The sequence below is a fragment of the Schistocerca serialis genome, chromosome 3, assembly GCF_023864345.2.
Source record: "Schistocerca serialis cubense isolate TAMUIC-IGC-003099 chromosome 3, iqSchSeri2.2, whole genome shotgun sequence".
NCBI classification, from domain to species: domain Eukaryota; kingdom Metazoa; phylum Arthropoda; class Insecta; order Orthoptera; family Acrididae; genus Schistocerca; species Schistocerca serialis.
In genome coordinates this window covers 710,385,453-710,401,199 of record NC_064640.1, presented here as the reverse complement: position 1 = coordinate 710,401,199, position 15,747 = coordinate 710,385,453, and the positions used below count along the sequence as shown (strand labels likewise).

Below are 15,747 nucleotides of genomic sequence, written 5' to 3'. Positions count from 1 at the left end.
ACAGCCTGCTTTGGAAGATATTGCAGTACCTTTGTTATCCTGAATTACAATGTAAAGTTCATTCAGACATGCTTGCATGTCTGAAAGAACCTGCTCCGTAGCAGCTACAGCTGTTACGAAAGGCATGAAATGTATTCACAGTTGTGAGTATGGACTACCATCAGCTGTATAGTGGATTGATGACACTGAAAAAATGTATCAGACTGGGACTCAAACCCTGCTTACCACAAGCAATCTGAGTGCCGGTCCAGCACAAATTTTCGTTGTGGTCATTCCATTATACTGCTGACAGTAGTCCATATTTGCAATTGTGAATATATTTCATATCTTTCATAATGGCTGGAATCGCCACAGTGCCTGTTCCTTCAGACATACATGCATGTCTGAAGGAACTTAACATTGTAATTCAGAATAAAATGGGCACTGCAATATCGTATTTATCTGTCAACACCAGGCCAGCAACTTTCAAGCACAATGTTTCCCCTGTATGGGAATATACATAATGGATGAATGAGTACAGGTTGTAGACTCATGGTTGTCGACATATGGAAGTTTGTGTCTGTCTGTGGGTTTTGCTTGGATAGCCAAATGGTAAGGCAACCACTCATGATAAGCAGGAAATCCAGGTTAGAGTCCCACTCTGGGACAAATTTTCATTGTTGTCATTCCATTATATGACCTATGGTAGCCCATATTCACAGTTACAAACACATTTCATTTCTTAGTTCATTGAGTTGTCTATCTGCAGGAATGAGCTAATTTAATGTGACAGTATGGAACGGATGATTTGTCTACATATTCTGACATGCCTGCCCCACTAGTGCAACTACACCATGGTGTGCATTGCAGATTGAAACTTTAAGAGATGCTTAAACCACTGATATGTATATTTTCTCTCTACATGTCTTGTATTTTTCGTACAGCCATTTTCTGAAACCCTACAGAACAAACCAGTATTATTCAACACTCTCATGTCATTTATAATGTCAGGTAACCTGTTAGCAAAATCTGGAACACACTTTTCATTTGAGTTTACACATCTTGAAGCAAGGTATTGCATATCTCCGCTGGTCACCTAAAGTGGTGTTACATTTCATAGCCACTGAATTATATATTTCATGCCTAAAATATGTATTCTCTCAATAAATGATAGCTTGATATTTAATAGTGTTGTTAATGAGATATTGTCTCTGACAATTTTTAGGTGTCAATAACAGCTATGGAAGAATCACAGGTGCTTGTGTGGCACAGAGACAAGCTCAAACTGACAATCATCACAGATCAGTTCCTACAAGCAGTGTTTGACCACATTTTGGGTCGTGATGTTGTCAAGAAACTGATGCAGGTGTGTTGAAATACAATGATCTTTTATAACATTTTTTAAATAAATGCACTGAAAACAGGTTGAAAATGCATGAACCTTGTACAAATAAGTGTTTAGATGGAGCAAGAAAAACAATAGATTTATGAGACATCTGTGTACATTCAGTAAATTTCCTTTGGTTTTCAAGTTGCTTGATACCTTCACAAATGCAGAGAAGTTCTTTGTAAATATCTGAAAGCTTCTGCTGTGTTACACAGTACGAAGTGAGAAGATATCTCACTGCATGCTCTGAAATATCTCTCTGGGTTTTTGTTTGTTACATTTTAAATAGCAATTCAGACTTACTCCAACCTACAGAGCCCAATGTCATAAATGATATCCAAGAGCATATACCTTTAAGAGAGATTAGGATATGTGGGAGAATGCGTGTAAAGCAATACACACAGCATGCTCATAATATACAATGGAAGACAAAGTACTCTATGCAGAGTTCACAGGGGAAAGGGTCAAAATGCTTTTATTTGGTAGAGGAGCATGTATATGGTTTTTCTTTAGTGTTTGAAATGAGCAAATTAATTTTAAGTAACATGTACCAAGAAGTGTTTAACATTCTTGAATATGAAGTTGTGTGTGTGAGGAAGTACACTGAGAATTTAAGATGACATGTGACAGCCAGTTGTACATAATTTAGTAATTGAGCTTCAGAGTTCAACAAAGAAAGCACCTGACAGTAATTAAAGACTACAAAATAAAAACATTGTGTTGACGGAGCCAATATAATCAGCAAGCAGCAGTTTCGTGTATTACCTATAGTGTGACAACTATGCACTCACAAGCAGTATTTAAGATGTTTTAAGTGAACCATGATTTTGCATTCTCCATCATCCGCCTTTTTCTCGTGAACAATTCCTTGTTTCAATAGACGTATCATTGTCTTTCAAATTTGTGGTTTGTTCAATCAGAAAAGTTTATTCTTCCAGCAAAAAATGGCATTTAGCTGTTTGTTATGTTGAAGAACAAAATTATTTACAGTTACGGCAGAAAATAATGTTCTACTACTTATAACATTATTTCTTTAGTAAAGAAATGCTGTTAGAGAATATATTTCATCCAAAGTATTATTTATCTGGTAGGAGGTATTATGTGAATATTCATTTACATACAGCATAAAAATATATCACAATAATTTATATTCATAAGGAAACTTGTAGTTTGTACTATTTAACATAAAATAAGACATTTGAATAAACTTGATATTGCTGTGTATACTTTACTAAGTGCCATTCTGAATGTGCTTTGTTGTTTTGAGAGTATGCCACTGAACTTGGCCATTATATATGTCTCCTACAAGAATATAAAGAAATTACTAAAAAGTTATATTAATGTCAGAAAACTGTAAAGATAATTTTTTTTGTTGTAAACTTACACTGTTATGGAGTCCGTCTTCTTTCCTTGGATAAATGGTTTTTGTGTGTGTGTGTGTGTGTGTGTGTGTGATACAGAAAATTAAATGAAAGAAAAGTGTGAAATCAAGTGACAACACAAAGTGCAGACTTCCAGTTAGCATAAAGTTGTCCACCAGGCATAACAGTCACATCTAATTGCTTAACTCTCACATCAATGTTGCATGCCTTCATTCTGAGACATAAATAGATGTCTTTGATTGAACTGAGGACATTGCTGCACTGTGTAGTGGTCTTGAACAGTATATGACAACTTCTCCTCCCCTTGTCAGCCAAAAGATCCCAGAGTTCAGTAGTTATTTATGCATTGCCAATATTGTAGGGGCTATACTGAATTGCACCTATGCTGCAGTGTGCATCAGGAAATATTTAAATTAGTGTCATCTTTTTAAGACTAGGCTATAGTACTTCCTCAGTGTTTGTTGTCAATGAAAACTTAAAGCCTGAGGAAGATATTACTTAATCACTTAAAAGGAAATCTTTAATTTCAACTGAAGATTGAAAGAACCACTATGAGCAACTTGTGATGGGGAAAAAAGACAGCAGAACCTTTTATAATACAAGCTAGAATTAGAGCTTTTAATAAATGAGAGAAAGAAAAGATATCCAACATGAATGAGGTAGTATAGGCTACATTACAGAACGATCAATAAAAATGACAAGTATTATTGTACAAACAGCAGTGGTATATGTGGCACTAGTTTGTTAAGGAGGATTGGAAAGCTGTGGACTAAAGAGCCAAACTGAAAAATGATAAATGATATAGTGGAACAATATTTTCATAAATAAATAATTGATAGAGGAGAACTCACAGGTAAATGTTTGTATATCCTTAGCCTTCAATTTTTTGAGATGGCTTAAGGTGCTTTTCCCTTGTTTGAAATATTGTAGACTAGCAATATAATTAAGACATATACTGGCCAGAAAATTGTGGTTGGTTTTGGGGAGGGGACCAAACAGTGAGGTCATTGGTCCCATCAGATTTGGGAAGGACAGGAAAGGAAGTCAGTTATGCCCTTTCAAAGGAACCATCCTGGCATTTACCTGAAGCGATTTTGGGAAATCACAGGAAACCTAAATCAGCATGTCTGGATGCGGGTTTGAACTGCCGTCCTCCTGAATGTGAGTCCTGTTTGCCACTGCGCCACCTAACTCAGTAGAAGATTGTGACTACCTGTTTAAAAGCACGTTGGTCCATCTTTAAAACAGAATACAGCATCGACTCAGCACGACAGGGATTCAACACATCCTTGACGTGTTCCCCGAGATATGTTGCTCCAGGTGTGTATGCACAGGTCAAGCAATTCGTATAAATCACTGGCTGGTGATTTTGTGAGCACATAAGGTACCGGTATTTGACTGTTTTCTGGAAATTGTTTTAAATGATTAATTATGTCATTTTATGCTCATAACACACCTTTTTATTTCAATATTCTTCTATAGAAATGGAAATGAAATTCATATAATTTGAACGCCCACTAAAACACTCCATTCCAGTCATGGACTGCCTGTGACGTCACTGGCTAGGTTGCTGCTCCTACTGTCATAATGGTAATTAACAGTGATGTCTTGTTTTGGAAATTACGTTTCAAAAATGGTTTACAAATGGTGTGTAGTACCATACTAGACAAATACATCTACAAAAACTCCTGAAAAGTTGTTTTTGAGTGCTTCAGAGAATGAGAAGATGCGTGAAATGTGGTTGCACTGTACTGGCAAATTGCCAACACGTCGATGCACAAGACACTAAGTAATTAAAAGTGTGTTGCACTGTGAAGTTAACATTAACTTATCTCCAAAATATGCTCTCCCTCTGTTACAATGGAGGGCAGCGTCATCCAACGAAATTAAACTCCTAGTGATAATTGTCATTTTACATAATTACATTTCAATTATTCAGTAGCTTATTTATTAGAGTGATAAACTGTCAAATTTTAGAAGATGATGTCCATAGATTGCTGATTTGAATCTAACACAAAAGAACATTTTAATGTATGTAAAACGACTTGACAGTTCTCATATGAAAACCAAATCACAATTTCAAAACTTCACCACACCGATCAGAAATAGGATATTACCGTGTTTTCCTTGTTGTTAACATGTGCTTACATTTGCAATCACTGTTCACACACATCACATTCAAAAAGATATGTTCTAGTTAATGTGACCATACACTTTTTAATATATTAGAAACTATGTTTTTTATCTACTATCTACCTACGATCTTTATTATTTAAAATTATGCAGTTTCATCCTCTTACATTAAGATGAAGTCAGCCTGATTCAGACGCTAATGTTAGTTTACACTCACGAACGTCACAGCACATACATTTGTGTCACCTGAATGTTGTCTACTCCTCATGCCTCTCCATTTAATCTCATCGTCTTACACCTCGCTGTTCTGTGGACGTATGGTTATATCTTCATGACTAGCAATGCTTTCCAAAAAAGTGAAAGGTTTGTTCGCAAAGTAAATGCATTTATTCTCTGTTGTCCGTTTCTCAGACTAAAACCAATGTGAAGCTGTGTGTGCACCATCCGTTGCGCCACAGGACGCCTTATGCCTGTAGAGTGCTGAGTGCATTCCACACAGTAAATCAGCCCTAAGTGTTAACAAGAATAATTTGTGCTTTGGGTCGCAGCTCATGACTTATAGTCGACAATCTAGTTATAACATACAGACCAATTTGCAAGAGTTCTACAATTACTTAGTTTTGTGCGAGTGTAATGATTTTGCAGGGAGCGGGGAAAAGAATGCCCTTCGTTGCACGTATCGCTGCTGTAAATGGGTGGAGCACGCATAAACTTTTGCAAGGCTTCCGCTATCAGTGTTCACAAAACTCTTTCTATTGTTACACAAAAGTTGTAATTGCGTTTTCCATCACTAAAAAGACTAAATTGTTTGCAGTAAAAGTATGTAAAAACCGAGTAACTTCGGCTGACACTACTATAACCAAGTATAGTTTCGTCTTATTCCAAGCCTGTGACGTCACCAGAGCACCATCCAATAACAGTGTTTTAGATCACAAGACCAAATATTGATATTTAATGATCTCTAAGCTTAAATTACCTAAAAATGACATATCTTTTGTGAGATTATTGACCATTAATGCTATTTAAATGTTATAATCAATCAGAATAACAACCATCTGAACCATATTTTTAACATACGAAAATATCCTATTGTCCCAGGTGTGTTTCATAAAATTCAGACCAGGCAAATTTGGTGGCCAGGATATGAACTTAAGTTCATTATCATGCTGCCAATTCACTGAAGTACAATTCTGGCCCTATAACACACACACAATTATCCTACTGGAATATGCATTGTAGTTAAGAAAGACATCAAGCATGAAGGGATGCAGGTGGTCCTTAATAATGTTTACATAGTCCATCTCTGTCATGGTACCTTCAGTTACTATCACAGGTCCCATGAAAGTCCAGATGAAAGTCCATTCTTGTATAATACTTCCCCACCAGCCTGCTTCTGTGATGTAGTGCGTTTCGAGCAACCATTCACTTGGATCATACTGGGTCACAATAATCAACTTGTGTAATAACAAATGTGATTCATCTCACAAAGTTGCATGTTTCGATTGATCCATGGTCCAATTTCAATGATCCAATGCCCAGTGGAATTGTAGAATTGTAATGGGAACACACATGGGTTGTCTGCTGTGTTACAAACATTTAACAATGTGCATTGAATATTGTGCTCTGCAACTCTTGTGCCTGTGCCAGCATTGTACTCTGTCATGAGATATATTGCAGATCACCACCTATCCTGCTTTGCAGAATGGAAACATCCCCTGGGCTGTGGCAAAGCCATGTCTCTGCAATATCCTTTCTTCCAGGAGTGCTAGTTCTGCAAGGTATGCAAGAGAGCTTCTGCAAAGGTTGGAAAGTAGGAGGCGAGGTACTGGTGGAATTAAAGCTGTGAGGACAGGTCGTGAGTCATGCCTGGGTAGCTAAGTTGGTAGAGCACTTGCCCACAAAAGGCAAATGTCCCGAGTTCAAGTCTCGGTCTGGCACACAGTTTTAATCTGCCAGGAAGTTTCATCTCAACTACAGGTTCTATGATGTGGTGCAGACATCTAACATGTTGTCACCTACTCCTCACTTCACTCACCTCAAATAAATTTCCATAGATGCTCATGATGTTAATATGGTAACAGTTGATGTGCTTCCCCATTTCCAAGATGCTTTTTTTTTTCCAAACACTGGGTCCTAACAATCTGTCCTTTCTCAGAGTGCTTATATCGGTGGATTTCTTCACATCATCACTATAATTATTCACTAATAATCTCTGCTCCACTTGTATACTCTCCTTGCTATTTCATCTGCCCACATTGCCACCAGGCTAAATTCAGTCTCAAGGTGAACAGTGGTCATGATGATTTGGCTCATCAGTGCGTGTCAGGGTAATCTACAGCACAGATGTAGCAGTTAAATGCCAATGATGAATACTGCTGAATCTTGCTCATGCACTAAAGCATTAAAACAGGGATGTTGTGCCTCCTTCCAGGTTTTCAAGGAAAAGACAGTGGATGAGACAGTGTTCTAGAATATGAATAGAAGCTGACTGGTTACTTCTTCACCTTACTGTTTGCCAGTGGTGAAATTGTGGTAACAAATGATGATAAATGATTATTCATGTTATGCCAGTTAAATATGGTTTTCAAAAAATGAGGGTTGAGGGTCAGTATGGTAAAATCTGAATATGCCCCAGTAGGACTGCCATCATTAGGCTTTGACACTGAGAGAGAAATGGCTAGATGTAAGGAAGAATACCAGTATAATGGCAATAATCTGATAGCATGTGGGAAACGTGAGAATGATGTATGGAAGATAGTTACCACAACATTGCTAATGGATAAAAAAAATTAAGTTAATCTATGGTAGCATATAGAAGTTCCAGGGTTTCATGATGTACCCATGACATTATTTCACCAGCTACCACATGGCCAATTAGTACAATAGTTAACTCCTGGTGTTGACAACAGAGGAATTTATTGAAAGCTTGACTTTACCAACATATCTGTGAGTGCAAAGAAACAAAGGAGCATTTATCCAATATGAGGGTTAGTCATCAGGTTTTAATTACCATACTGAAAAAATAAATTTCTGTAATTTGTGTGTTTGCAGGTACATGTCGGTAGCCTTGATGCACATTGAAACCCCCACCCCAAAGTACTGCAGCACACCACTAGAGGAGGCAAAACAAAGAATCACTGTCCATTGATAAACTGAAATATAGTGCAGTAATTCATTTTCCTCATTTGAAGGGGAATAGTAATGCAACAGTCAATAATAAGTGGGTTCAAATGTCCAGTAACAATACACCATATATGACACAGTGATTTGGTGACACAGACTCTTCTAGTATGACTACACAAATCCAAATGATGTTGAATGAAAAGACAGACCATGTCTCTGTGAAGAATCACAAATTTCAGGCAAAGTGGAGGCCCTGATGCTCTAAGGCTGGTGCATCACAATCAAGACAAAAATTGAAAAAGTTAATATCACTCAAGGACCAGTTTTGAATGTCTTGTACAACAATTTGATTGTTACTGATGTCACCCTCCAGTGAATTCTATAACTGCTCATACATATTCCGAGTGTCCACCAAACTAAAGCAAAATTGGAAATGTTTACACTGTGTCAGGCCAGTGCAGAAGAGTTCTGTAATCACCTTATCTCAACAGATAATTTCTGTGTGTATCTCTATGACCACAAGAGAAATCAGCAAAGCAAGCAGTCTTTCCTGTTTGCTTGTGTGTGACACCATTATGTGGCAGGCATTTTCAGAATGGCCACAACATGAAAAGTATAAAGTTTCCTGAACAGCCAAAATGCAGACTTCTAGAATCAAGGCTTCTGCCTCCTCCCCCCCCCCCCCCCCCTTTTTCTGTGCATGGCACATATACAGCCATGAGCTGTTCTTGTTCATTCTTCCTTCCCAGGCTGCATTTCCTTCCCCGTGCCCCTCCCTCACTGCCCTCACTCCTTCCCCTCTGCCACCTCCTCCTCTCTCGGTGTTCTTATGTTAACCTGGCTATCCCCCAGTTTCTTGTATTCCTTCTGGTTTTTGTTCCCCTAGCCTTTTCCTTTTTATCCTTCCTTTTTGGCATTTTTTGCACCACCTGGAGTTTGGCCTCCACTTCCAAATTTTCTCTCCATAGAGTGATTCATTTGGAGAACTCACTCCCTATTGTCTATGGTGTTGATTTCTCTTCCCTCCTCCCCCTCCCCCCCAGGTCTGCTAGGTCACCTAAATGTGTAGCCAGTCCGTGGTGGGGCAGTTATGTACCCATCTAGCTGACACCTGACAATCCCCCCCCAACCCCTGACAACACATGGATTGAACTTACGATAACTGAGCTGTTGCCTCCCCATGTATGCATAGCAGTTGTTGCTTGTCATTCTGAAGTACTGGAACTCCTGACAACAGCTGTCATGCCAGAGAGTCCTTGCTGTGGCTGGGTGGCGTCCATGGGTAGAGGCCTTGCTTGGAACGGATGGTATCAGGTCTGATGCTTTGCATAAGAAAAGTATTAAGCTCCAAAAACTGGCCATTCTTCTTTTGCTGTTTCTTTGGTAGGTAACAGATCATTTGATGCTGTTTCTTATGACCGTGCAGCCTTCCCTTCCTTGGCTGGATGTTGTGAGAAGCGCCAGGCTCACCAGCTTGGGATGAAACACTTTCTCCACTACTTGGTCTGGACTAGAACTGATGGGGACATGTTCACCACCACCACCACCACCACCACCACCACCACCAATGGAAAATATTGAAGACAAGTTTGACAAAGGAGAGTCTTGCATTAAGATGCAGTCGGGTTTGCTGTTGATCAAAACTACTTCTTCCACCCAGTCTTCAGCTCTTCATGCTTCTGGTCATCTTGGCAATGTCCTTGTGTCCATTACTCCTCACTAGTCTTTGAATATGGTTCAGTGAGTCATTTTTCATAGGGACCTCATCTTTCAAACTGATGAGGAACTCCTGGCCAATCTGGAACAATTGGGCATTCATTTTGTTCAGTGTGTTCATGAAGATCGTAAGGAGAATCACACTGATACTGGCGCATTTATTCTGGCATTTCAGGGAGGTACCCTTCTAGAGAAGGCCAAGGTTATGTGTTATTATTGGGATGTAAAGCTGTATGTCCCGCCACCCATGAGATGTTTTCACTGTTTGTGTTTCAGTCACATGTCTTTTCCTATACAGCAGAGCCTCCATGTGGTGAATGTGGACACCCACACCACGAGGGGAGCATCTGTGTTCTGCTGCCCACGTGTGTTAATTGTCACTCTCCACATTCTCCTGATTGCCCAGTTTATAAGAAGGAAAAGAAGATATAGGAGTATGAGTCCCTTGATCATTTATCCTGTCTAATGAGGCTCATCAGAAATATGACTGACTTCCCCATGTGTCAATGACATCTAACTTTCCCTCTCATATGTCTTTTGCCTCCTCCCTCCTCCTTACTCCAGTCCCACCCCGTCCCCTTTCCCCCTTCCCTTGCAATCCCATGCTCTCCCCTCTAGGTACCACTCCCCCTCCCCAGCCAGAGAAGTGTCCCCCTTCTTCAGTGCTTGCTGGTGATGGGGCACACTCCTGGGACCCCTCCACCCAGAATCTCCCTGGCCAGAGGCCTGCTGCCACAGCTTGGCTGTGGGACCCACAGTCTGTGTGCCCCGAGGTCACACTCTGTCTTTCAGTTCCGAATCTTGCAGAAGCCCGCTCCCCCTCAATGCCAGCCCCTCTTCAACCTGTGAAAGAGAAGTAGTGCCATCTCCCCCCTCGCAACATGAGTCTGACCTCTTATTTATGAATGTCACCCCATTGTCATTGGTGACAGATGGTGAACTGGCAGCATTATTGGTTTCCCATTTGGATCCCCACTCTGTGCTTGTTCAATGGAACCATAATGGATACTACCATCACCTCCTGGAGTTGTAACTCCTTATTTCCTTTTACTCTGCAGCTTGTGTTGTTCTCCAGGAATCTCACTTTACTGATGCTCACTAACGAACTGTTTATGGATTTTGTGCTTTCTGTTGGAACAGGGTTGGTCTTTTGAAGGCTTCTGGTGGCATTTGCTTGTTGATCTGTATAGATTTTGTTAATACATGGACGACCCCCATCATACCACATTGGAAGCAGTCGCCACCCAGGTCCATTTGGACTCTGCCATCACAGTTTGCAGTCTCTATTTCCCTCCTGACATGCCACCTACACTTGCTGCCTTAACTGCCCACTCCCTCTCTCCTCCTTGGCGATTTTAATGCTGATTGCCCTTTGTGGGGCTGTGCTTCTTCATCTATCAAGGACTCCTCATATTGACCAGTTTCTTGTAGACTATGACATGTGCCTTCTTAATGATTGTTGCCCCACTCATTTTAGTCCTGCATATGGCACTTTCTCTGCCATTGATCTTTCGCTAAGTTTCCCTCCCCTTCTTCCCTCCTTACACTGGCTGCCACACAATGACCTCTGTGATAGTGACTACTTCCTGTTGATTTTCTTGTCCTCTTCCCACCTCCTAATGTCCAGTTACCCCACTGGGCCTTCTGTCATGCTGATTAGCCTCTCTGTAGCTCCCAAGTCATGTTTTCACCTTCTTTGCTAGGTTGTGTTGATGAAATCGTTCATGCTCTTTCTAATAAGATAATTCATGATGCTGACATTGGCATCACCTACTTGACAGGCCCTATTTACCATTGGTCAGTTCCATGGTGGAGCACGGCCACTGCCACCACCATCTGTGATCATCATCAAGCGTTGCAACATCTTATGGAGCACCCATCCTCTGCTGGTCTTATGCCTTTAAATGCCTTAAACACAAAAGCCCGTTACCTAATAAAACAGAACAAACGGGTGCATTGGGAATGCTTTGTCTCCTCCCTAGGTTCTTCTGTCCTTTTGTCATGGGTGTGGGCTATACTCTGCACCCTCCAAGGTTTTCAGCAACAGTCTTCTATTTCAAACCTTTCCCTTCCGCATGGCTTTTGTACAAATCCATCAGCTCTCAGGGAACACCACTTGACCTATTTGGTAAGGGTACCAGCATCAGACTCCTATCCAGCTGCCTTCCTCATCCATAAACAGTGGGCTGAAGCTTCCCACTTATGTTTCACCCCATGTCAGGTGGAATCCTGCAATGAACATTTTCCTGGATGGGAACGTCTTTTGGCCCTCTCTTCTTCCCACAATTCAGCCCCTGGCCCTGATTCCACCCATAACCAATTGCTTCAGCACCTCAGTCCTCCACAACGACAATATCTGCTCCAGGTGTGTAACCTTATTTGCCTCATAAAAGAGAGATAGTATTGTGGTTCCTGTCCTTAAGCCTGGCAATGATCTATTGTCCCTTGATAGTCACCATCCCATCAGTCTGACCAATGTCCTTTGCAAGTTAAGTGGCTCATTGGCTCAGCTGAATCCTTGAATCTTGGGACCTTTCTTCTCCTTACCAGTGCAGCTTTTGGGATGGACAGTCTCCAATCAGTCATCTGTTCAAATTGGAAATTGCAGTTCAGCAAGCCTTTTCTCAGTGCCTCATACTCTCACACTTTTCTTTGATCTTTGTAAGGCTTACAACACAATTTGTCACCATCACATCCTATTTACACATACACACACACACACACACACACACACACACACACACACACACACACACACACACACACACTCTTTTGGTTTGGCTGTCCCTGCTCCTGGTTTTCTATGCTATCACTAACCATTCTTCCCCTCCTTTTCTATTCTTTTCACAGTTTCAGAACGTGGCCTGCATGCTGCCCGCCCTCAGGTGTGTTTATCGGTTGGGCTCCGCTTTGCATTGCTTCCCTGTGATTTCCATCTCCCCTCCTTGTGCTCTTCCATACATTCTCTACTGGCCACTCCCACTTGGTTAGTTCCTCAGTCCTGGATTTGGATGGACCTCTTGCAGGGTCTGAAACATCACTCCAACAGTGTTCTGTTATTGGTTCTGGCGGTTCTTATGGGAGTTTCAGGATGCAATTGTTTCTTACAGCAATGGCGCTATATCCACCAAGCACATGGGATAAGCTTTCATGTCTTCTGTTGGCATGGAACTCCACCTCTTGCCTGTCACACGTGGGGTGCTTACTGCAGAATTGATGGCCATCTATTGGGCCCTCTGTTTTATTAAACAGTCCTCTCTCACTCGAATTTAGTTATGTATGGACCAAATGGGTGGCCTTCAGGTTGTTGCTTAGTGTTTTTCCCAACACCCCATGGTCTCTGTCATCCATAAAATTCTCACAGGTCTTGGCGATGCTATTTGTTTTGTTGATTTCCTTTAGGCTCCGAGCCACATGGGTATCTTGGGTAATGAACTTCATAACCGTTTGGCTGGGGTCTACCCCCTATCTAATAAACTGCCCCCTTCCCCCCCCCCCCCCCCTCTTTTATAGTTGTGGGCTCCCATCATGGTGATCCATATTTTTCTTGACTGCCCCTGCCTTTTGGCCATTCACAATAAATAATGCCTTATCACCTTTCTTGACTTGGGCGTTAGTGGATTTCCCTGACATGGTTATGTCTGTCATCAGTTTTCTTCACAAAAGTGGTTTGTCCTCGCAGTTTTAAGTCCTTGAATTTCCCTCAAGAATTATAGTCCATCAGTTAGCATTGGCATTGCTATTGATTATGGAGAGATTGGCCTTGCCTTCACACAGACTGTGTTCTCTCCCTCCTCCCTTTCTCCCTATGTTTTATCTGGTCATTTGTGCTGTTTTGTTTCCCCTTTTATTGTGTCCTTTTTTTCCCTGTGTTGTTGCCATTGTGTCATGATCATGGTATGGGGTGGGGAGCCAGAAGGGTGGTTGTTGGTGCTGGTGCCCCAATGTGCACAGTGCACAGTGTTGACGGGGCACCCATGCTCTCACCATCTCCCCCCCCCCCCCCTCCCACTTGCTCCCCTTCTGTTCTTCCTCATCCTGCTGCCCTGACGTTCCTTTTACCTCTTTGTTTTCCCTTCGCCTTGCCTGGACTGTGCTGTTTGTGTAGCTCCTCCTCTTGTTTCTCCCACCTTGGATCATGGGACCGATGACTCTGCTGTTTTGTCCCCTCCCTCAATCAACCAACCAACGAAGGTCTCTGCCAATTGTCCGTGATTGGGAAAATTCCATCACAGTTAATGGTGAATATGTGTAGGACTAACACTATCATCAAGTCTCATCGTTACAGCCCACTGTTTCAAGTTGATAAAAAAAAGTTATTACTCTTTGTCAAATGTTAAAAGCCCTGGCATGGACCATCTGCACTGTTCAGCCAGAGTCTTACAGTCTTGAAGAGAGGGTCTGAAAAAATATGATGCATACTGAAAAAGCACTGAGTAAAACAGTCTTCTTCCTGCCCAGTAAAACATAGGCACTACTGAGAAATGTCGAAAATGACCTCAGTTTGTGGAAGACTGGGGTGATCAGATTATGTGCAAATGTGGCAAGACATATATTGGACATACAGTGTACACCATCAAAGATGGATGATGACACCAGTGGAACTCTGAACTAATCCATCTCAACAAGTCAGTGGTAATGGAGCACTGTGTGCCCAAGAATCATGTGATGGAATATGAACATACCAGGATTTTATCATAGACTTCAAACTACTAGGACAGAGTCATTAGTGAGGCAATCAAAATTCATATCTAGGACAGTGTGTGTGTGTGTGTGTGGTTTGAGGTTTTCGGGCGCTAAACAGCGTGGTCATCAGCACCCATTTAGGACAGTTGAAAATGGTTCAAATGGCTCTGAGCACTATGGGACTTAACATCTGAGGTCATCAGTCTCCATCTAGGACAGTCTCATCAGCTGGGACTACAACTATAATCTTAGCAAATCTTGGGAACCAGCACTCAGTTTAATTAAGAAGACACTTGGCAAACACAGTGACTAGGTTGGATAGAGTAACTAAACCTATGCTACCACAGATGCCAAGGCCATTGCCTCCCTGGCCACCAACATGTATCCTCAGGTATGAATCATATAGGGGGAAGCTCATGGTGGTGGGGGGGGGGGGGGGGGAGGGGGGGAGGGGAGAGAGAAATTAGCTGTGTGCCCCCAGAAGCTCAATTTTGCAACACACCTAACTGTAATGATATGTCTGATCACCAAAATATTTCACCCATTGGGCATTCTGAACTGGCAATACACATGTTTGTGGCAAACAACTTTCTAAAGTTGCATGTAATAATTATTTTAATACATGCTTCTTTGGTGTCATGACTCATTTTGGAGGCACTTTCAATCCTTCCATTCTCAGAGGGTAGATATTTTTACGTCCTGTTCTTAAATTTGAGTTTGAGTATGTCCACCACAGTCATTTCAACATGAGCTCGGCATGTAACTTGTGATACAGTTTTCATTGATTTACAAATTTCTACTGTTATAGTTTCCTGTAAGATTATCATTGTATGTCTTTGAATGTGCTGTAAATTTTCTCCTTGTTGGTTACATATAATTTCTTTATGTACACCATGACAAAAGTTTTCCAATTGTACCAAGGATTTCCTAGTTTTTGTCTTTCATTCTAAAGTGCCATTTTAATAACATGGTCATTATAATGGCTATTCTATCATTGTCATAGAGTCTTTTCTCTCCTGTATAAACATCATGATGTCTAGATAAAAATTTACTTTTTTATGGAAAAATCAGTATTTAGCAGCTGACATTTATTATTCATATTTATGTCATATGATAGATATTAATAATTTTACAGACATAGGTGCTCAAAGATGTTTCTGATTGTATTCCTTTATTTTGTTTCCATCAGTTTTAGGAAAAAAGGTGTATTTTACAGATAAGATTGTCTGAACAGCAGTTCAGTTTTTTCAATGAACATAATTTACACTCCTGGAAATGGAAAAAGGAACACATTGACACCGGTGTGTCAGACCCACCATACTTGCTCCGGACACTGCGAGA

General features: G+C 41.0%; 1 protein-coding gene across 1 annotated transcript in view; it reads left to right on the top strand.

The window, feature by feature from the left end:
* LOC126470580 (popeye domain-containing 2-like) overlaps nt 1-15,747 on the top strand; it is a 625,481-nt gene that overhangs the window by 482,457 nt on the left and 127,277 nt on the right. Inside the window, exon 4 of the mRNA XM_050098534.1 lies at nt 1,205-1,345. Within this exon, the coding sequence (XP_049954491.1) occupies nt 1,205-1,345 (141 nt within the window). The remainder of the gene's footprint in view (nt 1-1,204; nt 1,346-15,747) is intronic.